This window comes from Saimiri boliviensis, chromosome 1, assembly GCF_048565385.1.
Source record: "Saimiri boliviensis isolate mSaiBol1 chromosome 1, mSaiBol1.pri, whole genome shotgun sequence".
Taxonomy (NCBI): domain Eukaryota; kingdom Metazoa; phylum Chordata; class Mammalia; order Primates; family Cebidae; genus Saimiri; species Saimiri boliviensis.
Genome location: NC_133449.1, coordinates 230,829,235 through 230,854,493, shown reverse-complemented (window position 1 = coordinate 230,854,493; position 25,259 = coordinate 230,829,235). Strand labels below are relative to the sequence as shown.

The 25,259-nt window shown below is 40.9% G+C and overlaps 1 protein-coding gene across 1 annotated transcript in view; it reads left to right on the top strand.

Moving 5' to 3' along the window:
• Positions 1–3,556: 3,556 nt before the first annotated feature.
• Positions 3,557–25,259, top strand: part of SCAMP1 (secretory carrier membrane protein 1) — a 118,070-nt gene continuing 96,367 nt past the window's right edge. The window contains exon 1 of the mRNA XM_003920816.4: positions 3,557–3,755. Coding sequence (XP_003920865.1) covers positions 3,699–3,755 — 57 coding nt within the window. The 5' untranslated portion in view covers positions 3,557–3,698. The remainder of the gene's footprint in view (positions 3,756–25,259) is intronic.

Genomic DNA, 25,259 nt, shown 5'->3' with positions numbered 1-25,259 from the left:
TAGTGGCTCAAGAAATACTTGAATGACATACTAGAGTAGAAACTCTGGTTAGAAAGGTGAGTTGATATGATAAAGATCAAACCACTGGTTTGCAGGAGAGCTGGGCCTAGACTGGTTTTGATTCTTTGTTCTACCAAATTTAGGAGGCAGCTTCCACAAAATGAACCACTGCACGCAAAGAGGCCTCTTGCATACTTTCTACCTGGTACATTGCATTTCTTCCTTCTATATGAAAGTATTACTAACCAAACCTATCAATTTAATATCTAAAACATGAGTCAAGAGATCTGAGTTCTGTTCCCCATTTCCCCATTCACTTCCTTGGTGTCAGAGGCAAATTACTTAACCTGTCCAAACTCCAGTTTCTTCAGTCATGAGAGAGGCAGAGGTTCCTTCTCAGCACTCATACCCTGTAATTCTGAATTTCATGAAGGCTAATGAATTAATAAGCTCCCTGCTATGGTTTGGGTACGGCTTTGGACCTGCAAGTGTCATGTTGGCTTTGTGCTATTCTCCTGAGAGTGAGTTCTCACCCTTGAGGACAGGTTGTTGAAAAAAGCCTAGCATCATCTTCTCTCTTTTTGTATCCCCATATCCCCTCTTGCATGCTAGCCATGTGATCTCTGCACCAAGGATCCCCTTTGCCTTCTGCCATGAGTGGAAGCAGCATAAGGCCCTCATCTGAAGCTGACAGCCTGCAGAACCATAAGTCAAATAAACCTTGTTTCTTCATACATCATCCAGCCTCCGGTATTCCCTTATAGCAACATAAACCAATTAAGACCTTCACCCATGGACTATATGTCTGCATATTCTCCTATCAGTGTTCCCAAAGTGTGGTCAACCACTATCAAAATCATCTGAGGTCAGCTGAGTGCAATGGCTCATGCCTATAATCTCAGCACCCTGAAAGGCAGAGGCAGGCTGGGGCACTTGAGGTTAGGAGTTCGAGCCAGCCCAGCCCACATAGTGAAATACTTTCTCTACTAAAAATACAAAAATCAGCCAGGTGTGGTGGTGCGTGCCTATAATCTCAACTACTCAGGAGGCTGAGGCAGGAGAATTGCTTAAACCTGGGAGGTGTAGTTTGCAGCAAGCCAAGATTGTGCCACTGCATTTTAGCTTGTGACAGAGTAAGACTTTGTCTCAAAAACTAAATAAATAAAAATCAATCACCTGAGATCCTTATATGTAATTTTCCAGTTAAGAATAATGAATTAGATGTATGGTTTCCATTAGACCATGCTTCCCTTTTCACTCTATAGGCATGCTACACACAAAAAGTGGTATTTATGTGGCATAAAAGGGGAAGAAACCTTAAGGCCGTCTCTCTGCCAATGCACATCTTGCTGAGAAACGCTGGCATAAGTACTGAGAAAAACAGCTGCAGAAAAATATGTATATGGTCTCTTTTTCAGACAATGCCAAAGCTCAGTATTAGAGTGTATGTATATCTGCATGAATATGTATTATGCTTTATACAATTACATGTTATTTGATCTTAGTGGAGATACACACTATTATAAGATTTTTTTAAAGAAATGTACTAGGTTGTTAATGTAGGGGAAGAGGAAATACAAGGAATACGAAAAATTTTTAAGTGAAAAATTCAACATGTATGTCATGACTCCATTTATACATTTATGTAAAATAATGTATAAAGACGTAAAAAATAAGAAAAGCAGATCCAGAGCCCCTATCTCGGATGCCTTCCAGTAGAATCTTAGGAATGGGAGGTATGGAGAGGTGGGCATCTTTAAGAGGTATTCCAAATGATTCTATAATTACAGTAAAGTTCGTAAACCTTTGCGTTAGGTGCAAATATCATCATCATAAACAGAATATAGCTGGAAATTTCCATCCTGCAATGCAGGCTCAACGGATCCTCATTGTCTTGGAGCATAGTAGATGCACACTAAATAGTGATTATTTTGAGTCATTTGGAGGACAGGTGGAGGGAGGGTGTGAGGGCAAACGTGGTCAGAGAAGCAGATGAGTTGGGCAAGGGCACACTTGCTCTGGAGAAAGGTGGCAAAGCACGTAAGAACATACTGAGCCTCCTTGCCACTTTCGACGTTCAACCAATATTTGTTAGGCACTAAATATACATGCAGGACATTTTTCTGTATCCTGTTTCATTTAATTCTTAAATAAGCCTTTACAGACAGATTCAGAGAGGTGAAGAGTGTAGCACGGGTAGTGTCAGAATTGGGATTCAAACCTGACACATACACTGAGCACTAAGTTAAAACCAGGCACTGGGCAGCAGCTGAAGATGCGATGGTGAGCACAACAGACTGCTTGCTCTTTTTTCATATCTAGAATCTTACAACTCTGCTGTGATCATCCTTGTCTGTTGTCACTTAGTAGTTGACATCTTCGTGGATTACCTGGAAGGAGCTGCTTCGACATCTATCCCAAACTGGATCCCGTCGAAGGGAAATTAGAGCAAATGTGCTTTTTGTCCATCATCTCTAGCTGGTGTTTCACAGTGGGGGGAAAGTATCGTTTCCTAGGTGACTGTGCAAAGTGCCAGCTCTCCAAAGGCCAAAGACTACTCAGTCTAGATCCTTCCAACTCTCAGGTACCCACCAAGTCAAAAGAATTCTGGCTCCCTGTAGCTTGATCTAAAAGCTCCCTGCAGCTTTTCTGTTAGGGGAGAAGGAAGAGGAAAGTGAGGAAAACAATGCTCTCTGAATAAGTTTCGGGGGTGGGGGTGCAAAGAATGGTACAAATGAATTTCTTACACATCTTTTGATAATCTCATTCTTGGTGTTGGAAAAGATTAGGGAAAATCCAAAAGTGTCCATTTTTGTGCCCAAATGTATTCACTCGACGGCCTTGATCTCTGGGCTCTTGCCATTCCTCTACCCACCATTTCTGAAGAAGTAGCCATTTTGCAGATTCCAGAGGACGGGAGCTGGGGCCAGTCCCTGGCACTGAATCTCATCTCCTTCACAAGGCTCCTTGGATCAAGTTGGGACCGGCGGCGCCAAGGCTGTTCTCCGTGATTTAGCAGCAACCTAGAATTGGGGAGACCGGAAGACGGGAGGCCGGGATTCTCAGGTGGGGTCATAGGTGAGCAAAAATCCGTGGGAAAAGCCGCGTCCCCGCCCCAGGGACGTGACCTGCGGAAGGAGGTGCCGAAGCCTCTCCGGTTCCCCTTGCCCCACAGTCTAATGGCCTCGGGGTGCGGGGCCCGCCTCCCCGAACCTGGCAGGTGTACGTCCTTCTCACAAAATGCCACCACTTCCCTAAGTCACGCTGGGCTCGGGGAACTGATTTGAAACCGGTGCTGAGCAGCCCGAGCCCGGGCGGACGTAGCCGGCCTCCGCACAAGAGCGGAGGGGAAGCGCGGCGCACTCCCCGAGAATCCCGCGGGCTCTGGGAGTGTGGGACGCTCCTCCTCCGCTCTCGGTTCCCGGCTTCTCCGCCCCCGCTCCCTACTCGGTCGCAGCCAAAGTCCGGAGCGCGGGGTCCAGATCCGGAGGAACGGGACTGCAAACGCGAGCGGCGCCGCGGCCGGGAGCCGGTCGCACCGGGCATGCTCAGTGGCGCGGCCGGCTGGGTGGCCCGCGAGCTGCACCCGGATCTGCTCGGCGGCGGCGGCGGCGACGTGAGCGCGCAGGGGGGCGGCGGCCTCGCCTCGTCTCTCTCTCTGCGTCTGGGTCGGGTGGGTGACGCCGAGAGCCAGAGAGATGTCGGATTTCGACAGTAACCCGTTTGCCGACCCGGATCTCAACAATCCCTTCAAGGTGAGCTACGGCCCCAGCGTCTCCGGCCGCCGCCACGCGTCGTTGTCTGTGAAAACGGACGAGTTCCTTCGCGTCCACGGCACCTGCCCCTCGGCTCCCCTTAGCAGCCCAGAGAGGGGCGCGGGGCTGCCGTACCCCATTTGGGGTCGCGCCCAGACCCCCGCGTCACTCGTTTGGGGTTTGGGGTTTGGGGTGGAACCTCCTCAGCTCGTGCCCGGCCGTCCTTCCCCACGTCCCCGACTGGTGGGGGTCGTGCCCGCAGCTGGGACTGGGCCCGCGCGCCCGGAGGGGTCCTGGCCCGCCTCTCAGGAGCGGGGAGAGTGAGAGCCGAGGGCAGGTGGAGTCGCCCCTTGTCAGGCAAGTGTGGCTGGCAGGGCCCGGAGGCGGCGGAGGGGGGCCCGGCCTGGAGTGGGGTTGTCATGGGGACCCGAGGTGGCGGCGGCGGAGAGCTGCGTGGGGGTATTGGCAGAGGTGTGGAGGAGGAGAGAGGTGAGGGCGCCGAGTGTGCTGCAATTTAAAAAAAAAAAAAAAAAAAAAGGTTGTGTTTTTATTTTTTAAACTTGTGTTGCACCCAAATACCACCAGTGGCGCTGCCATCCCCCCTCTCCCTGTAAGGCTGAGGTTGAGGGTATTGATACCAAAGCAAAAGTTAAAAATAAATAAACATATCTGGAAAACAATAGTGCACGTGGACAACCTCTTCCCTCCCCAAGTGCTTCTAGCAAGGTAAACGATGGGATATTTTCCAAGCTCCTGGTGCGTCACCGGTTCTCTGGGCTATACGAGGATACCATTTCCTACTTGAGCTGCTTTTCTTCCTGGAGTCGACCTTATCAACCCCAGCTTCGGAAGGGCTTGGCACAGAATCCCGCAAAGGAAGGCGGCTGAGATGTTCATCGTCTGCGTTTAAATGAATGCAACATCTAAATAACTCTCTTTAAAAAGTATTCTGGATTTCCTAATGAGAGTAACTGTTAGCACGTGTAATTTGTTCCCAACTGTTGGTTGAAGTTACTTCTCAATCTCCCCTGGCAGTGTGCAGTAGTTACTTAATTTGCAGTCCCATAAAATGAAAGAGTAACTCTAATTTGTGATCACACAAGTGTCACTTCTGGCTTGTTGAGTTTACATCTTTTTTGCTCCTGGTTTTATCTCTCATTAAGAATCCTGGAAGAGGAAAAATATTTCTCCTCTGATTATTCCTGATAATTCCAAGGAGGATTATTTTAATGAAATTATCCTGATTGACAACTCGACTCACTTTGTAGCAGTGTAGAATTAGACTCAGTCACTCTTTCATTGTCCCTGTTGTCACTTAAGAAAATTCAGTAAATTCAGTACAACTGGCCTGTACCTTTCAGTGACATGGTTGCATTTTAAGACTTTCTTTTTTTCGTGGCAGTTTGGTTTCGATTTGTATTGGACTTGCTTCCATGTTGTGGAAAATCGGGTTATTCTTAAATCGTAGACTTACTTTCTTTTTTTGAGACGGGGTTTCGCTCTTGTTACCCAGGCTGGAGTAGTGCAGTGGCGCGATCTCAGCTCACCGCATCCTCCGCCTCCTGGGTTCAGGCAATTCTCCTGCCTCAGCCTCCTGAGTAGCTGGGATTACAGGCACGCACCACCACGCCCAGCTAATTTTTAATATTTTTAGTAGAGACGGGGTTTCACCATGTTGACCGGGATGGTCTCGATCTCTTAACCTCGTGATCCACCCGCCTCGGCCTCCCAAAGTGCTGGGATTACAGGCTTGAGCCACCGTGCCCGGCCTAAATCGTAGACTTTAACAGATCTTTCATAAGTTGTTAAATGGGTGTTACTTTAAAATATTTTGATGATAAAACATCAAGAACCTTTTAGCCTTTCCTAATTCAGATAATTCATTGATGCTGTTTATTCAGCATCTGACGATTTGGCTGTGTATTTTCTACTTGGTCATTCCATTTCATGGTTCATTTCATATTAACTGGCTCTCTTGTTAGGGCGAGACATTGTCTTCATCTTAGCCCAGACTGTCCTTTTGTGACATCTCATATTGCCATGACACTTTCCTCTTCTGACATTCATAAGGTTGCCATAGTAATTGTAAACGCAAGAGTTGTTTTAAATACTCATTTATTGTGGCATAACATTATAAATCCTTTTTGTCTATATAAGTGGATGTACTCAAAGGACAATGAGTATTCAAGTTTGTAAAATGCTTCAGAGACAGATCATTTAGGTCTAAAGAAGACTTGATCTTACAGTCCTGCTTAGGATCTGTCTCTGTTTTTGGTGACTGTTAATCGCACTGTCAGTGTATCCAACGCTTCATTTTTCCATTTATGTTCTCCTGCACCCCAGTACAGTTTTATATCTATATTTTGTTTTCTTTTTACTTTTGCTTAGTTATGTAAAAGTCATTTTTTTTTTTTTTTTTTTTTTTGAGACGGAGTTTCGCTCTTGTTACCCAGGCTGGAGTGCAATGGCGCGATCTCGGCTCACTGCAACCTCCGCCTCCTGGGTTCAGGCAATTCTCCTGCCTCAGCCTCCTGAGTAGCTGGGACTACAGGCACGTGCCACCATGCCCAGCTAATTTTTTGTATATTTAGTAGAGACGGGGTTTCACCATGTTGACCAGGATGGTCTCGATCTCTTGACCTCGTGATCCACCCGCCTCGGCCTCCCAAAGTGCTGGGATTACAGGCTTGAGCCACCGCGCCCGGCTAAAAGTCATTTTTGAAATAACATTTGATACTCTGCTTAAACCTGAAATGTTCCCAGACTCATTTGTGTTACTTTATGATCATTTTTTTTTTTTTTTTTTTTTTTTTTTTTTTTTTTTGAGACGGAGTTTCGCTCTTGTTAACCCAGGCTGGAGTGCAATGGCACGATCTTGGCTCACCGCAACCTCCGCCTCCTGGGTTCAGGCAATTCTCCTGCCTCAGCCTCCTGAGTAGCTGGGATTACAGGCACACGCCACCATGCCCAGCTAATTTTTTGTATTTTTAGTAGAGACGGGGTTTCACCATGTTGACCAGGCTGGTCTCGATCTCTTGACCTCGTGATCCACCCGCCTCGGCCTCCCAAAGTGCTGGGATTACAGGCTTGAGCCACCGCGCCCGGCCCACTTTATGATCATTTTTTAAAAAATCTGTTTTTATTTTCAGTAATTGAAGATAAAGCTCTTATTTTCAAATATATGCTATTTCGCATTTGGTAACGGTGCTAATTTCTTTTGCATTAAATCCTGTTTGGTTTCCATTGCCTTTTTCATTTTTTAGCATTTCTTTTCCTTCACTTTTATGTTAGGAATACTTTTGCAAGCATCTTCATTTGATCCATGTCATGAAAGTAGTTTGGTCTAGTCTCCTTATGTAATATAACCATAGTGGTTTACTTGATTTTATTGGTTGTTGTAAGGTTATTTGCTGAATTCAATTCATTTTTGTTGTTGTTGTTGAGCCCTTGTTTTATATTCTAGTGGTTTTGCTAGGCTCAGTGGATGGTTTTATGAAATTTGAATGGTTTTCATTGCGCATCAAGAAACTTGAAATAACTGGAAATCTGTAGTGATCCAAAACAAAATAGATGATTAGTTATATAAGTTTCTGAGGATCCACTCTTGAGCTGTTAAAATGAGGTTTTAAAGCTAGAGAGAGAGAAATGTTTTCTGTATAGTCAACATGTATTTATTGAATAATTGCTGTATTCCTTCATTTTTTTCTATTGAGTTTATTCATTCAACAAATACCGAAGAAATATTTCTGTCTTTGAATATTAGTCTAACAGTGAGACAAATATGCTTGGAAAATGAAATAAAAGGGGAGAGTTTAATAACCAGCAGAGGTCAGCAATATAGGCTCTTACAAGTTAGCCTAAGAGTGTATAGTTAAGTACCAGAACAAGTGCAGTTTGTTCACAGGAGGGAGAAATTAGTAAGTGGTGAGAAAATCTTCATGCTTTCTAATATACTTTTGCATATTAACATAATTGATTGAATTAGATAGTTCATTATGGAAATAAAATTTAAATTAATGTAATTTTTAAAATAGGAGAATTAGAGTTTCACTGCTGGGAAAGCAAATTCTTAAAATATATTCAGTCAGATCTTGTAGATTAAAAAAGAAAGCCCACAGAGGCACATTTGCTCATTGTCTTATGCCTGTGTGTCAATAATAGAGAATTGGCATTCGAACTTAGGTTTCCTGGTTTCTAGTCCATTGCTGGTGACACTGTATGCACTCGCTGGTTGCATTTTTGATACCAAAATTCTTATTTTGTTTTTGGAAGTTAGAGTTGAGGCTTTTGTGGAGAGGCAGCAGAGGATAGGATTAAAAAGTTTTGGCTCAAAAAGTTGAAAAGCTCTGGGCTTGATCCTGGCTTTGTCACTAACTGGTTTTGAGATCTTGAAAAGTTACTTAACCTCTTTAAGACTCAGTTTACGCCGGGCGCGGTGGCTCAAGCCTGTAATCCCAGCACTTTGGGAGGCCGAGGCGGGTGGATCACGAGGTCAAGAGATCGAGACCATCCCGGTCAACATAGTGAAACCCCGTCCCTACTAAAAATACAAAAAATTAGCTGGGCATAGTGGCACGTGCCTGTAATCCCAGCTACTCGGGAGGCTGAGGCAGGAGAATTGCCTGAACCCAGGAGGCGGAGGTTGCGGTGAGCTGAGATCGCGCCATTGCACTCCAGCCTGGGTAACAAGAGCGAAACTCTGTCTCAAAAAAAAAAAAAAAAAAAGACTCAGTTTACTATTCTGTAAAATAGGATAATAGTACATTCTCTGTAGGATTGTAAATAGGATTAGTTTCACATACATTTAGCATATAGTAAGAGCTCAATGTATGTTGTTTTAAATTAGGTACTTAAGTTTAGTATTAATAGTAATTTAAGAAATTCTGTTTAATTTCTGTATGCTCAGCTATGAATTTAGTGACATTTATGTTACTTTTGGATCTTCTGGAGTGCTCGTAGTAGCTGTTTGGCTGATCATAGTCAAGGAATCAAAGCTAAAAATACTTAAGTGCTTTGCCCTACGTCAACCTGCTGGACTAGACAAGGTTGTCTGAATTCTGGTGCTTTTTCACAACATGTAGTTCCTCTCTAATAAAATAACTCCATGTTAAAATTGAGTGCAGTGTCTATTTTGTTTTGGCCTCAAAAATTGATTTTAGTCTGTTGAAATTTTTTTTTTAGAAATGGTCTAAAATTTAGTATTCTCACTTATGTTATCTTTTAAGTTACAGTAATCTAGTGGCATTCTAAGAGTTGAAGTTGAAAATTGAAAGTGACCCATAATTCAAGTATGTTATCCATTTGTCATAGTCTGTTTGGGCTGCTACAACAAAATGTAGTACCTTACAGTGGGTAATTTATAAACAACAGAAACTTATTGCCCAGACGTCTGGAGGCTAGGAAGTCCAGGATCAAGGTGCCGGCAGATTCAGTATATGGTGAAGGCCTCTTCCTCATTGATGGCATCTTCTTTGTGTCCTCATAAGGCAGAGGGGAATGGCAGCTCTCTGGGGCGCTTTTCTTTTCTTTTCTTTTTTTTCTTTTTTTTTTTTTTTTTGAGCTGTAGTCTCGCTCTGTTGCCTAGGCTTGAGTGTGGTGGCATGATCTTGGCTCACTGCAACATCCACCTCTCAAGTTCAAGTTCAAGTGATTCTCCTGCCTCGGCCTCCCGAGTAGCTGGGACTACAGGCACCCACCACCATGCCCAGCTAATTTTTGTATTTTTAGTAGAGACAGGGTTTCACTTTGTTAGCCAGGCTGGTCTTGAACTCTTGGCCTCAAGTGATTGGCTTGCCTCAGCCTCCCAAAGTGCTGGGATTATAGGTGTGTGCAACCATGCCTGGCCTCTGAGGCCTTTTTTTTTTTTTAAATAGGGATATTAATTCCATTCTTTTTTTTTTTTTTTTTTTTTACTCTTTTACTTTGTTTCTAGACAGGCTTCTTGGATACCAGGGGAACTCCATTCTTAAGAGCAGAACCCTGCTGACATAATCACCTCCCAAAGGCTCCATCTTCTAATACCATCGCATTGATGATTAGGTTTCAGCATGTGATTTTTAAGGGAACACAAACATTCAGACCTTAGTACCTTAGTTTTCATTTTATCAAGAATGTTATCCATCTTACTTCATTTACATTGACAGTGATACTTACAAGTTAATTTCACTTCTTCCTTATCTGTTTAAAATTTTGAGGCCAGGCATGATGGCTCACCCTTTTAATCCCAGTGCTTTGGGAGGCCAAGGCAGAATTGCTTGAGCCCAGGAGTTTGAGACCAGCCTGGGCAACATAGTGAGACTCCCATCTCTACTAAAATTTAACAGCTAGCTGTGTATGGTGGTGCACACCTGTAGTTTAAGCTACTTGGGAGGCTGAGGCAGGAGGGCAACAGAGGGAGACTGTGTCTCAAAAAAAAAAAAAGGCAAAAACCAAAAAAGATAGATACAAAATTTTGAGATTGGATAGCACTAGGAAAGGATTCTGAGGATTTTCTTTGTGATCGTCACACTTTGAAAACTTTTATCTTTTAACATTAATCTGGAACATAGTGGTTGTATTTTGTGGGCCTGTGTTGTTTTACATTCCTATCAACTGCATAAGTTCCTGCTTGTTTTTCCTCATGTTAATTTTTTTTTAAAAGCACACATTGAGCTGCTGTTATATTTCGTCAACTTAAGATGCCATCCTTTGTAAGATGCACCGACATTATCTTATTTATCACTCTCACTTATCTGTTGCTATGTAACAATCCTAAAATATAGTGGCTTAAAATAACAGTTATTTGCTCACTATTCTGTTATTTGAGCTAGACTTAGCTGGGCAGGTTTTTTCTTTGGTTTAATGTTCTTTCTGGAGTCACTCAGGTGGATTCAGTCTCTTGGTTTATGGTTTCAGATGCTGTTAGTTAAGTACTTGCTGGCTACCTGGAGATGTCAGTGGGCACAGCAGTTGGTTCTCTTTCCCATAGCCTCTCTACTAATAATAAGTGGGCTTTGTGCATAGTAGCAGCAGTGCTCCCAGAGGGCAAGAGCTGAAGCTACAAGGCTTCTTGAGTCATAAGTCACTTCTGCTATATTCTCTGGGTCAAAGTAAGGCACAAGTTTAGCCTAGGTTTTAAAAGGAATGGTGAGCAATAGGCCCCACTTCTTGACTGGAGGCAGACCTATGAACTGAAGATACATCCAGCATAAAATGATGAGGCAGTCATAGGATAATTTCAGTGGACAATCTCATTCAAATAGAGACAGAGTGGGAGGCATGTAGCAGTTGCTGATCCATAGCAATTCTGAAATCTAGCCAGGCACGTTGGGGACAATGAATGTTCCTTGATTAGGGACACACCCAGTTGTGCTACCTGGTATTGGTTCCTTCACCTGTTATTTTCTTTTTTTTTTTTTTTTTTTTTTTTTTTTTTGAGACGGAGTTTCACTCCTGTTACCCAGGCTGGAGTGCAATGGCGCGATCTCGGCTCACCGCAACCTCCACCTCCTGGGTTCAGGCAATTCTCCTGCCTCAGCCTCCTGAGTAGCTGGGATTACAGGCACGTGCCACCATGCCCAGCTAGTTTTTTGTATTTTTAGTAGAGACGGGGTTTCACCATGTTGACCAGGATGGTCTCGATCTCTTGACCTTGTGATCCACCCGCCTCGGCCTCCCAAAGTGCTGGGATTACAGGCTTGAGCCACCGCGCCCGGCCTCACCTGTTATTTTCTTTTGTTATTTTGTCTCCACCCTCTGAGTGGTCCTTTATTTATTTTTCCTGTAAGAATAAGCCCTGTTGCAGTTGAGTAGCAACTGCTTCTTGCCCATTGAAAATTGGGAGCCCAGACGTTTCTATTGATTTTGAACTGTTTCTTTAGTCCAGGCTGGCACAACTCTCTTAACAGTTTCTTTTTAGTCTTCCCAGAGTTCAAACCATGCCTTAAAAACCACATTTGTCATTCTTTTTGAGACAGCCTTCATTTAGGGTGAAGTGTCAGTTGCTATGGTCAATATTCTTAAGCTGTTTAGAAAACGTTTTGTCTAGGTTGAGCATCTCATATGGCCGGTGCATGCTTTCAGGGAGGTACAGTGGAAGGCTGCTGCTGTAGGAGGCTGCTGTGCCATGTGATAAAACTAGGATTTGAACATAGTTTTATTTTGGTCCTGTAGCTTTAACTAGATATGAGATGATGGTGATTCTGAAAATTTTGAAAGCAAACTGTTCTTGTGTTGATATTACCAAAGCAAGTTTTTTTGGAATACAGTTAATATTTAATAGTGCTAAATGCAGATCCAAATAATTTATTGGTTATTTCCTTAGTATAAACCACCAGTGTGATATAGTTGCTAAAAAATATATATTGGCGGCCGGGCGCGGTGGCTCAAGCCTGTAATCCCAGCACTTTGGGAGGCCGAGACGGGTGGATCACAAGGTCAAGAGATCGAGACCATCCTGGTCAACATGGTGAAACCCCGTCTCTACTAAAAATACAAAAAATTAGCTGGGCATGGTGGCGCGTGCCTGTAATCCCAGCTACTCAGGAGGCTGAGGCAGGAGAATTGCCTGAACCCAGGAGGCGGAGGTTGCGGTGAGCCGAGATCGAGCCATTGCACTCCAGCCTGGGTAACAAGAGCGAAACTCAGTCTCAAAAAAAAAAAAAAAAAAAAATATATATATATATATATATATATATATATATATATTGGCTTAATGAAATTAGTGATCAGTTCTTAAAAATTAGTAATCCTGCAATATTCTGTTCTAGTCTAATAGCTGGGTATTATTCTTAATTGTAAGTGCATATTTAAAGAATGGTTGGAAAATAACTAGGATACGCCCAAAGAGGACAATCAGAATGGTCATGGGACTTTGAAACTCTTTATTGTTCCATTTCTCTACCTGTATGGACCACATTGTGCATGCATGCAGACATACCTCAGAGAGATTGCAGGTTTGATTCCAGATCACCTTAATAAAATGAATATTGCAATAAAGCAAGTCATGTGAATTTTTTGTTTCCCATTGCATGTAAAAGTTTTGTTTACAGTATATAGTAGTGTATTAAGGGGGCACCATGTCTAAAAAATGTACATACCTTAATTTAACAATACTTTAATGCTAAAAAATGCTAACGGTCATTAGAACCTTCAGTGACTCATAATCTTTTTGATGGTGGAGGGTCTTTCCTCATTGTTGATGGTTGCTGACTGATCAGGGTGGTGGTTGCTGAAGGCTGGGGTAGCTGTGGCAGTTTCTTAAAATAAGACAGTGATGGAGTTTGCCACGTCAGTGGACTCTTTCTTTCATGGAAGATGTATCTCTAGCATGCTGTGCTGTTTGATAACATTTTACCCACAGTAGAACTTTTTTCAAAATTGAAGTCAGTCCTGTCAGACCCTGCCTCTGCTTTATCAACTAATTTTATGTACTGTTCTCAATTGTTTGCTGTCATTTCAACAATATTCACAAGCATCTTCATTAAGAGTAGATTTCATCTCAAGAAAACACTTTCTTTGCTCATCCATAAGAAGCAACTCTATATATGCTTAATTTTAATCATGAGATTGCAGCAATTTAGTCACATCTTCAGGCTCCACTTCTAGTTCTCTCATTGTTTTACCATATCTGCAGTTACTTCTAACACCGAAATCCTGAGCCCTTCTAAGTCATCCCTGAGTGTTAGCATGAACTTCTTTCAAACTCCTGTTAATGTTGACGTTTTGACCTTCTTCCATGAATCATGAATGTTCTTAATGACATCTAGAATAGTGAATCCTCTCCAGAAGGTATTCGATTGACTTTTTCCAGATCCATAAGAGGAATCACTATCTATGGCAGTCATAGCCTTATGAAGTTTATTTCTGAAAGACGAATACTTGAAAGTTGAAATGACTCCTTGATCCATGGGTTGCAGAATGGATGTTATATTAGCATGCCTGAAAACAATGTTAATCTCTTGGGTGGTCAGGTGCACTGTCATTGAGCAGTAATATTTTGAAAGGAATCTTTTTTTCTGAGCAGTAGGTTTCAACAGTGGACTTAAAATATTCAGTATATCATGCTGTAAACAGATGTGTTGTCATCCAAGTTTTGTAGTTCCATTTCTAGAGCACAGGCAAAGGAAATTTAAAGTAATTCTTAAGGGCCCTAGGATTTTTGGAGTGGTACATGAATACATTGGCTTCAACTTAAAATCACCAGCTGCATTTTCCCCTAACAAAGGAGTCAACCTGTCCTTGGAAGCCAGACATCAACATCTTCCCTCCAGCTTTGAAAATCCTAGATGGCATCTTCCAATATAAGACTGTTTAATCTCCTTTGAAAATCAGTTGTTTAGGCTGGGCGTGATGGCTCATGCCTGTAATTCTAGCACTTTTGGAGGTCCAGGCAGGTGGTTTACCTGAGGTCAAGAGTTTGAGACCAGCCTGGCCAACATGGTGAAACCCCCTCTCTACTAAAAATATAAAAATTAGCTCTGTGTGGTGGCATGTGCCTGGAGTCCCAGCTCCTCTGGAAGCTGTACAGGAGAATTGCTTGAACCAGCAAGGTGGAGGCTGCAGTGAGCCAAGATTGTGCCACTGCACCTTGCACTTTTATGTTATGGAGGCAGCTTCTTTACTTAATCCTCGTAACCAACCTCTGTTGGCTTCCAACTCTTCTGTAGCTTCCTCACCTTTCTGAGCTTTCATAGAGTTGAAGAGAGTTAGGACCTTGGTCTTGATTAGGTCTGGATTAGGCTTTGGTTTTAGGGAATGTTGTGGTTAATCTTCTATCCAGACTGCTCAAACTTGCTTCATATCTGCAAGAAGGCTGTTTTGTTTTCTTATCACTTGTGTGTTCGCTGGAGTAGCACTTTTAATTTCCTTCAAGAACTTTTCTTTTGCATTCATAACTCTTTGGCCCAAAGAAGCCTAGCTTTGGCCTATTTTGGCTTTCACCTTGTCTTCCTTACTGAACTTAATCGTTTCTATATTTTGATTCTAAAGTGAGAGATACATGACTCTTCCTTTCACGGGAACACTTAGAGGCCATTGTAGGGTTATTAATTGGCCTAATTTCAACATTGTTATGTCTCAGGAAATAGGAATACCTAAAGAGAGGGACAGTGATGGAACAGCTGGTTGGTGGAATAGTCAGGACACACACAAACTTTTTTTTTTGAGACAGAGTCTTGCTCTGTTTCTCAGGCTGGAGTGCAGTGGAGTGATCTCAGCTCACTGCAACCTCTGCCTCCCAGGTTCAATTGATTTTCCTGCCTTAGCCTCCCGAGTAGCTAGGTGTGTACCACCATGCCCAGCTAACTTTTGTATTTTTAGTAGAGATGGAGTTTCACCATGTTGGCTAGGCTGGTCTCAAACTCCTGACCTCAGGTGATCCGCCTACCTCGGCCTCCCAAAGTGTTAGAATTACAGGCGTGAGCCATCGTGCCTGGCTAGGACATTTATTAAGTAAGCTTGTAGTCTATGGGCATGGTTTGTGGCACCCCAAGACAATTAGAATAGTAACATCCAGTATCACTGATCACAGTTCACCATAGCAGACATAATCATAATGAAAAAGTTTGAAATATTGCGAGTATTACCATAACATGACACTAGAGACTGAAGTGAGCACATGCTCTTGGGAACATAGTGCTGCAAGACTTGCTTGATGCAGGGTTGCCACAACCTTCACTTACTTATTTTTTTTTAAAGGCAATATCTGTGAAGTACAATGAAACTAGGTATCCCTGTATTTTCTCTGTTCTAATATATCTACTGTATTGGATATTGGAATTGAGTGTGATAATTTCAGCTAGAGGATGCTTTATGTTCAGAGACCAGCTATGCTCTGAGCCTCAGCTTCTGCTGAAGGAGCAGCCCTCATTGGTAGCTTTACACATATGTGATCATGGCCTCCGTGGTGTGACTCTTGCCACCCTGGCCTCGGCTGACTGATCTTAACAAAGGTACTTGTCCAAAGCAGTGCAGTAGCAGTAATCTCACCAGGGCTTTCTGAAGGCCATTTTCAAGAATTCCCGTCCCTCTTTAGAGCTGTTTTTTAACTAGAAGGGATGTGCCATATCATGAAGAATTTCAGTCTCTGTGAAACCTGGCATTCTTCTTTCTGTACATGTCTTTAAAATATTCTCGTGCTCCCAGCATATGGGGTAACCTGAGTGAATCTGTCTTGTTCATACTGTTTATACTTGCTAAACAGTAAGTATAAAGTAACACTTTCTTGCCAAAACTATGATAGAGTTAAGCCTGCATTTAGACCTACAGTTTTTGGCGGTATAGTGGAGTAATACACTTGCAAATATTGTAAGGTGTTTTTAAATCACAAGGGAGAATTTCCCAACTTTAAATAGGTGTGGGATATAGGTGACGTGGAGTTTGGTTGAATTTAACTTTGTAACAAGTCTCCTTAACCACTTTCATTTTAGTTCATTTGTTCATACTGAGGCAGTCTGTAATGTCCTACAGCTTCTGACTTCACATGTGTAGACTGGTGTTGAAGCCCCTGTTCTCTTTTCTGTGCAGAAGCCTTGCAGATCTATACCCAGGTAGCAATCCATTAATCCCCTTCTTGGCATTTAGCTTTGGGTGCTTTTCAGAGTTAGTAATGTTACTTTATCAGTTGCTGGACACTTAAGTTGCTTCTGTTTTTTGACTATTATGGATAATGTGTTCATAACCATTCCTGTGCAAGTGTTTTGTTTGAACACCTATTTTAAATTCTTTTGGGGATATATACCTGCAAATGGAATTGCTTAGTCATATGGTAACTCTTATGTTACATAGGCACCTGGCGTGTCTGTATTTTCTAAGCAGACTAATTTTTTATTAACTTTCAGACTTTTTGGTATTAACAGAATCAGAAACAAAAATAAGACATGCAAATTACTAATTGCCTTACCAAGCTCAGGGATTTTAGAAGCTATTATATATCATGACTTGAAGTGAGGATAACAGTAAGAACTTCTTTTACTGTTATGACAAATCACCTTGTGATGCAGAGGTTTCATATAAATGTTGGAGAGTTGTGCACTTGGTTGGAGATTTTTGAAAAAGACATCTTTTAAAAAATATTCTTTTATTATATCTGAGCTAATAGTTTTTAAGATTATGATTACTTTCAAAGTCATAGGAGGCTAGCAGGGGATGAATCTCTGATCTCACAAATGAACCTTCCCCCTGTTTGGATATATTACTGTAGCAAATGCTTAGGTTTCGTGCTACATACTATGATTCTAAGCACTGGTCTTGTAAGCTTAACCACAATTCAGAATTCATTTATAAGAAAAAATGCCAAATGGTGGTAAAATCACACCTTGTATACTAACTCCTGGCCATGAGTGGCCAATACTCCTGTTGCTCTTTTCCTGTTACTTGCCACTTTCACTTGACACTGCTTTCCATGTATTTCAAATTATCATATGAGAATTCTTTTTTTTTTTTTTTTTTTTTTGAGACGGAGTTTCGCTCTTGTTGCCCAGGCTGGAGTGCAATGGCGCGATCTCGGCTCACCGCAACCTCCGCCTCCTGGGTTCAGGCAATTCTCCTGCCTCAGCCTCCTGAGTAGCTGGGATTACAGGCACACGCCACCATGCCCAGCTAATCTTTAATATTTTTAGTAGAGACGGGGTTTCACCATGTTGACCAGGATGGTCTCGATCTCTTGACCTCGTGATCCACCCGCCTCGGCCTCCCAAAGTGCTGGGATTACAGGCTTGAGCCACCGCGCCCGGCCCATATGAGAATTCTAACCACCATTAGAGGATTTCCACAGATTAAATGGCTGCCACTAGCATATATATAACGTAGCCACTGCTTATTTCTCTTGAAGTGGGAACTTACAGTATTTGCTATGTATTGAATGCCTCTACAGTATGCATTGTTGTCACTGTTTGAGAAGCAAAAATCATTAATGGCTACATATACCAAATTATTTGCATTCAAATGTTTTGTTTTCTTCTATTAAGTTATAATTATCAATTATAACTATCACAAATCCTCCCTTCCTAATTTGATTTCAGCAATACTCAAAAAGCATAACACTTTGTAATATACATTTATCCTTTGCTTTATGAGTTTAAGGAGTTCCAATATTTCTGCTTATAATGCAAAAATGTACCATGTAGTTCATCTGTATTCTGTAAAATAAATGGAAGTATTTCTTTAAGGAAGCATTGTTTTTTTGTTTTTGTTTCTTTTTTTTTTAAAAAAGGAAAAGTATCAAGTTGGTAATACTGACATGTGTTCATAACTACATTCTAAAGCCAAGTGTAAAATCTGCTATTAAACTTGTTTTTAAGTATTAAAGTATTCGAAGACTTAGAAGTAGTTGCAACAGTAGCTCTGGCAATTTTAGAAGCTGGGCAAGTTAATATATACTCTGAAAACAGTCACCAGGTATTTGCAAGCCATTTTTTGCATAAAATATGAGGCCTTCTTCAGATAAAATACATCATCTCCCTTTCAAGAACGTAGATTAAGAATACTGAGATTTTTGACAACCGTGCCAAGATCATTCAATAGGGAATGAACAATTTTTTCAACAAATGGTGCAGGAACAACTATTATAACCACATGCAAAACAATAAAGTTGACCTTACTTCATATCAAATACAAAAATTAACTCAAAATGAATCATAGACCTAAATGCAAAAGCTAAAACTATAAAACTCTTTGAAGAAAACACAGGGATAAACCTTCTTTACCTCAGATTTGGCAAAGGATTCTTAGATATGACACTAAAACACAAACAACAAAAAATAGGTAATTTGGACCTAACAAAATTAAAAGCTTTTGTTCTTCAAAAGATGTTATCAACAATGTAAAAAGACAACCCAGAAAATGGGGGGAAAATGTCACAAATCACATACCTGATAAAGGACTTGTATCCAGAATATATAAAAACTCTTATAACTGAATAATAAAAAAGACAAATAACCTAATCTAAAAATAGGCAAAGGGGCTGGGCACGGTGGCTCACTCCTGTAATCCCAGCACTTTGGGAGGCCGAGGCGGGTGGATCACGAAGTCAGGAGATCGAGACCATCCTGGCCAACATGGTGAAACCCTGTCTCTACTAAAAAAATATAAAAATTAGCTGGGCATGGTGGCACGTGCCTGTAATCCCAGCTACTCAGGAGGCTGAGGCAGGAAAATTGCATGAACCCAGGAGGCAGAGGTTGCAGTGAGCCGAGATCGCACTATTGCACTCCAGCCTGGGTAACAAGAGCGAAACTCCGTCTCAAAAAAAAAAAAAAAAAAAAAAATTAACTGGGCATGGTGGCACACGCCTGTAGTTCCAGCTACTTGGGAGGCTGAGGCAGGAGAATTGCTTGAACTTGGGAGGCGGAGGTTGCAGTGAGCCAAGATCTTGCCACTGCACTCCAGCCTGGTACCTGGTGACAGAGCAATACTCTGTCCGCGCCCCCCAACCCCACGCCAAAAAAAAAGAAAAAAGAAAATACAGGCAACTTTGGGGTAAAATAAATAATAATTACATGTTGCAACAAAAGATAATCTTGCATTATTATTTATTTTTTTTATCTGTTATTTAAAAAGATTCCCATCTTTATTCTGATTCAAAAGGAGAACTCCTGGAACTATTAATATGAGAAACAACAACTAAATACTCAAGGTAGAAAAATTAATTTGCCTATGGTCACCTAGCTAGGAGGTAGAAAAGCAAACCTTGAGCAGTGTGGTTCCAGAATCCACCTTAGCTACTCTCCTCTACTAGTGGAATACAAACCTCTGCAAAGTTCATTTACTCCTTCCTCTAGTCTGTCTAATACCAGGCTAAGAACAGAAATGTTTGCCTGCAATATGTATAGTTTATAGAACTTTTTCTTATGAACTCAACTCTAAAGTACTGGTTAAGTTCCCCTGAGATTCAGCTATAAACATTTCCATTAAAAAATGTTTAAATTAAATAGAAAAAGCATGTATTACTACTTTCAAGCTTTGGGAATACATTAATTTGCATTTTCGCAATGTGCTGCTTACCTTAGGCTTGCTACATCCAATATAAAACCAAAAGACCGACTAACTCAACCTAAAACAAGCATCCATAGCTGTAGGAAAGTTGCCACACGAGGATAAAATTACACCTTTATTTTTTAAACATTTCTTAAGGATTTTTTATTTCTTAAGGATTTAAGACATCCTTATATTGTCTGAATGTTCAGTTCTTTGCCCTACTGATTGCTTTAAGAAGTAATTTGGTTTCTTGCCACTGCTGTATCTTTAGGCATATTTCTTTTGTTGACTATGGTTCAGTCAAAGCATGTTTTCATGTAGTTCATATAGCTCAGATAAGGTGCTACAAAATAGAATGTGAAATTTGGACTAGCAGGACTGCCTTTACCTTCCTGGTATCTGATAGCATTTGCCATCTAATTCTTTTGCCAGTGGACCATTTAATTTCTGTTGTTTTTGTTAGATGACTAATGTGACTTTGAGTAGACCTAATGGTGTAACTTGAAAAACAAGCAAAACGTATTCTCAGTCTTTATCAACCATTGTATTTAAAATGGAGAGTTCTGGGTGCAGTGGCGCATGCCTGTAATCCCAGCACTTTGGGAGGCCGAGGAGGGTGGATCACGAGGTCAAAAGATCAAGACCATCCTGGCCAAGATGGTGAAACCCCATCTCCAAAACAAAACAAAAATTAAAAAATGGACAGTTTGCCAGTTTAATAGGTCTTTATGGTTATTTAAAAGTTTATGTAATTACTGTGACTGCATTAGAGATTAAAGAGGACCAAACTCAGTTGTTTCCAAGAGATTGTTACCACTGAAGATGGAATAAAAGTAGGCTATTTAGCAACATATATGGAATTCCCAAAAATGAGATACTGTGATAGTCACTCGGGATACAAGATAAAGAGAAGTTTCTGATGTCAAAGAGTACACACTTCAGTTGGGAGATACAGTGTGTGGTAAATGCTTTGATGCTAAAGAAACAAGAATAGCATGTTCTTCATATTGCAGAAACAAAACTTCCTGAGAAGATGAGGCTGGAGCAATCTTGCCTCAGTTCCCCTAAATGCAGAATCTGAGGCAGAAGGCATATGTGTTGTTATACTTCTCTCATTTTGTAGGTAGGGAAATTTGGACACAGAGGTTAATTTTTCTAAGTTTACTCAGGAATGACAGGACTTGGACTAAAATTGTTTCATGGAATTTCTTTAATGGGGTTAAGATAATATTGTGAGAAATAATTTCTCATAGCAGTTGCTTAAAAGTGCTGCTGGTAACGTAAAATAAAACAAGGAAAGGACCAGACCTCTCAGTGTCATTTTGGCTGTAGGCTAAGAAACTAGAATTTCTTGCTTTCTATATTGTTTAGGTTTATTACATATGGCATTAATTATCTGTAGGAAATTTTTACCAAATTATATTTACAAATTATGTTTGATTTCCAAAGAATTCTTTCTCTAGACTCTATAGAGTGTACTAGATAATGAAATTATCTTTTGAGGGGGAGGTGCATATAATGTTAGTGTGGACAGACACTACAACTTAAAGTGATTTGTTTTATTTCCAAGTTGCACTGTCTTTCAGATGCTTACTTAGGAGGTAAATTGGCTTGGGCATGACTGCTTTAGTTATGTTTCTAATTTACTAAGGACCGATTTGGATCTATAAAAAATAAGCAAGTCTCTTTTAGATTTGAGTAAGACTGGTAAGACCCTTTCCATGATGTAAAGTTTTCAGAATCATGATATATTGAATAATTCCTAGTGATTATTAAGCACATATCATGGTTATGAAAGTTTCACTAAATACATTGTTGACTTAGAGTTTTGTTGAGAGATTTTTGTTTTTTGTTTTTTGTTTTTGAGACGGAGTTTCGCTCTTGTTACCCAGGCTGGAGTGCAATGGCGCGATCTCGGCTCACCGCAACCTCTGCCTCCTGGGTTCAGGCAATTCTCCTGTCTCAGCCTCCCGAGTAGCTGGAATTACAGGCACGTGCCACCATGCTCAGCTAATTTTTTGTATTTTTAGTAGAGACGGGGTTTCACCATGTTGACCAGGATGGTCTCGATCTCTTGACCTCGTGATCCACCCGCCTCGGCCTCCCAAAGTGCTGGGATTACAGGCTTGAGCCACCACGCCCGGCCACTGTTGAGAGATTTTTAATGGCTTCTCTTAGTTCCTTTTTTTTAAAAAAAATGGGGCATTTAGAAATTGTAGTACTGTCCTAGGTGAGGGAATTTTTTTTTAAGTATTAAATTTATATGATTATAGTAACTCTGAGAATTATAGAGTAGGAGAAAAATTTAACTCACGGAGGACAGGGCCTTTGAGCTTGGGGTCTTTCCGTTTAATCAAGTTGTCTAGTATAGTGTATAATCTTGATTGAACTAAGCAGAGTTATTGAAGAGTATTTAAACTATGTTTTATGGAGCAGCACAGTATTTATTAATTCATTCTTTTTCTTCTGAGGAAATTAATTTTGAACATAAATTTATTTTTTTTAATTGCATTTTCTTCCAACAACTTGGTCTTTGGATTTAGATTTGGATTTGAATCCTGACCATGTCACTTAACTAGCTATATGACTTTGGGCAAATTACTAAAACATCTCTGAGTCAATATTCTCAGCAGTGAATGAAAGGATATAGAATCCAAGTCATAATCCTCTTCTGAGGATTCCATGAAATAATTAAGAGTCTGGTATCATGCTAACCTAGATGAATTTTCTTTCTCTCTTTGAATCTATAGCCTTCAGTTTCCCATTGGCTTCCTTGATAGAACTGTAAATGTACATTTTCTTATAAATGTTTAATGCATTCAAAATACTACCATCTTATATCTCATGAAAAAGTGTGATGGAAGTAATGGTGAAAGTCTGCTACTATGTTACATAAAAATACTGGACTGGAAAGATTCTAATCATGTCTTTTGTCATCCTTTGTAATTTTGAAAAACTTAAGTCTAGTTTTTCATCTTTCTTTTTGCTAACATAATTGAATTTGTCCAAGTGGATGAAAGTGAAATTATTCTATGAGCCACTTGAATAAATTATAGTGCTTGGATCAGTACTTGTCCAATAGAAATATAGTTTCTACCACATATGCAATTTAAAATTTTCTAGTAGCTGTATTAGAAAAACAAGAAAAGCCGCCGGGCGCGGTGGCTCACGCCTATAATCCCAGCACTTTGGGAGGCCGAGGCGGGTGGATCACGAGGTCAAGAGATCGAGACCATCCTGGTCAACATGGTGAAACCCCGTCTCTACTAAAAATACAAAAAATTAGCTGGGATTACAGGCAAAATACAAAAAAAAATTAGCTGGGCATGGTGGTGCGTGCCTGTAATCCCAGCTGCTCAGGAGGCTGAGGCAGGAGAATTGCCTGAACCCAGGAGGCGGAGGTTGTGGTTGAGCCGAGATCGCGCCATTGCACTCCAGCCTGGGTAGCAAGAGTGAAACTCCCCCCCCCAAAAAAAAAAAGAAAAAAGAAAAACCAAGTGAATTTAATTATAATACATTTTATTTTATTCCATATAAACAGTCTTATTTCAACACCTAATCAATGTGAAAATTAGAGATATTTTACATTGTTTTGCTAAATCTTTGAAATTGAAAATATAATTTTTGAAATACTTTTAGCACATCTCAATTGGACTAGTTACATTTTAAGAGCTATATCTGGCTGGTGGCTACATATTTACAGGTAACACAGGTGTATAGCATGTTATAAAATGCATTGCAACACCAGTAGATGGCTTTTGCATGCTGTAGGATGTGTGATAAAATAATGTCATTTATTATTGCCAATCTAAAGTTTGTCTCAGTCCTTAGCAGTCACTTAATGGTGAGAATTTACCTGTCATTGCGATCTGTTCAATAATGATTTCACCAGTTTTTTTGGTCCATTCCCAAGTACTTAAAAAATTTTCAGAGGCCTCAAATATATCCACTTTCACATTCATTATATCTGTAGGAATGACATGAGAAGGTTTGTATTTTGAAAACCTAATTCTGGCTCATTATGAAGCATATATTGGGTTGGGGTCAGAGGATAGGGAGGGAGATGAGTAAGAAGGTCATTGCTGTTTACACATGAGAAATACTGGCAGATTGATCTCTGGGATGGAGGAGGAATTTTTTTGTTTTTTTGTTTTGTTTTGTTTTGCTTGTATGCATTTTAAGGATAATTGAGACTTGAAATATGAGGTATCTTGTTGAGAAGAAGCAGTTGAACATAACGAGAGAAAAGGTTAATTGATAGGGTGATTCTAAGAAAAGGTTGGAAGAGATGAAGCTTAGATATGAAGATGATTTTTCCCCCTACCTTCAGGGAATGGCTTCCTCCTTGCTTTTTCTTCCCTCTTCTTTTTTATATCCGTTTTCCTTTTTCCCCTCCTTTTTTTTTCTCCCTAACCTCTAGATCAGATCTCTCTCATATGAATTTATGAGGCTGGAAAGATAAGGCAGGCTAGATGGTTAGAAGCCTTGTATCTCATATTGAGGAATTTGTGTTTCGTTTTATAGTTTGTATAGAGCAGGCGTCCCCAAACTTTTTACACAGGGGGCCAGTTCACTGTCCCTTGGACTGTTGGAGGGCTGCCACATACTGTGCTCCTCTCACTGACCACCAGCGAAAGAGGTGCCCCTTCCTGAAGTGCGGCGGGTGTGCCGGATAAATGGCCTCAGGGGGCGGCATGCGGCCCCACGGGCCGGCCGTAGTTTGGGGATGCCTGCTCTAGATGATGTGGGAGGTAAGAAAAAAAAAAAAAAGGCCAAGGCCCTTCTGATGATTGATTTGCAAGACATTGTGAAAACTGTAACACAAAGCCATTCCTTGCCAGTTAGAATAACAGTAACCACATTTATTGGCTCTGTTTTTGCTTTGGTGACTCATTGGCAACCCTAGTAATTGCATTTCCCCTCTCTGCTCCCTTTTCTGGCCACCTTCCTATAACTTAGCTTCTTTTTGTCGCTCTTTCTACCATGGCTGTTGTCAGCTTTCTGCTGCTGCTATTATAGTTCCCAATTTTATGTCTCATATTCAGGCTCCTCAAAAATGGGGTAGAATTGGATTGGTTAGTAATTAGCCAGTATAGAGTTGCTTCTGTTGGGGCCTGCCAGATTTCCTCGTGTCCAATTCTAAAGACAGTTGCCTTTGGCACAGAAGCCAATTTCTTATTCTTTCATATGTAACCAGGTTAATAAGGTCACGGGACACAAAGATTGGTCAAAGAACTGCTTCTGGTTGCTTTTCTTAGACCATGTTTTAAGGAAACACAGGTGGGTGCTTTTTGTCCTGTTACCCGAGATGTGCTATACTTTTTACAATTCTCAGCCGTAGGTGGAGAGCTTTTTTGCTTAATCCTTAACTTATATTTGGTGGTAATGATGATAGCAGCCTCACCTGTCACTTATTTGAGTATCTCCCATGTGTAGGAACTATATTAAGCACTTTATATGTAGTAACTCATGAATTATATGATACATTTTACTGATGAGAAAACAGGTACAGTGAAATATGAAGTGACTTGTTTAAAGTTTATAGCATCT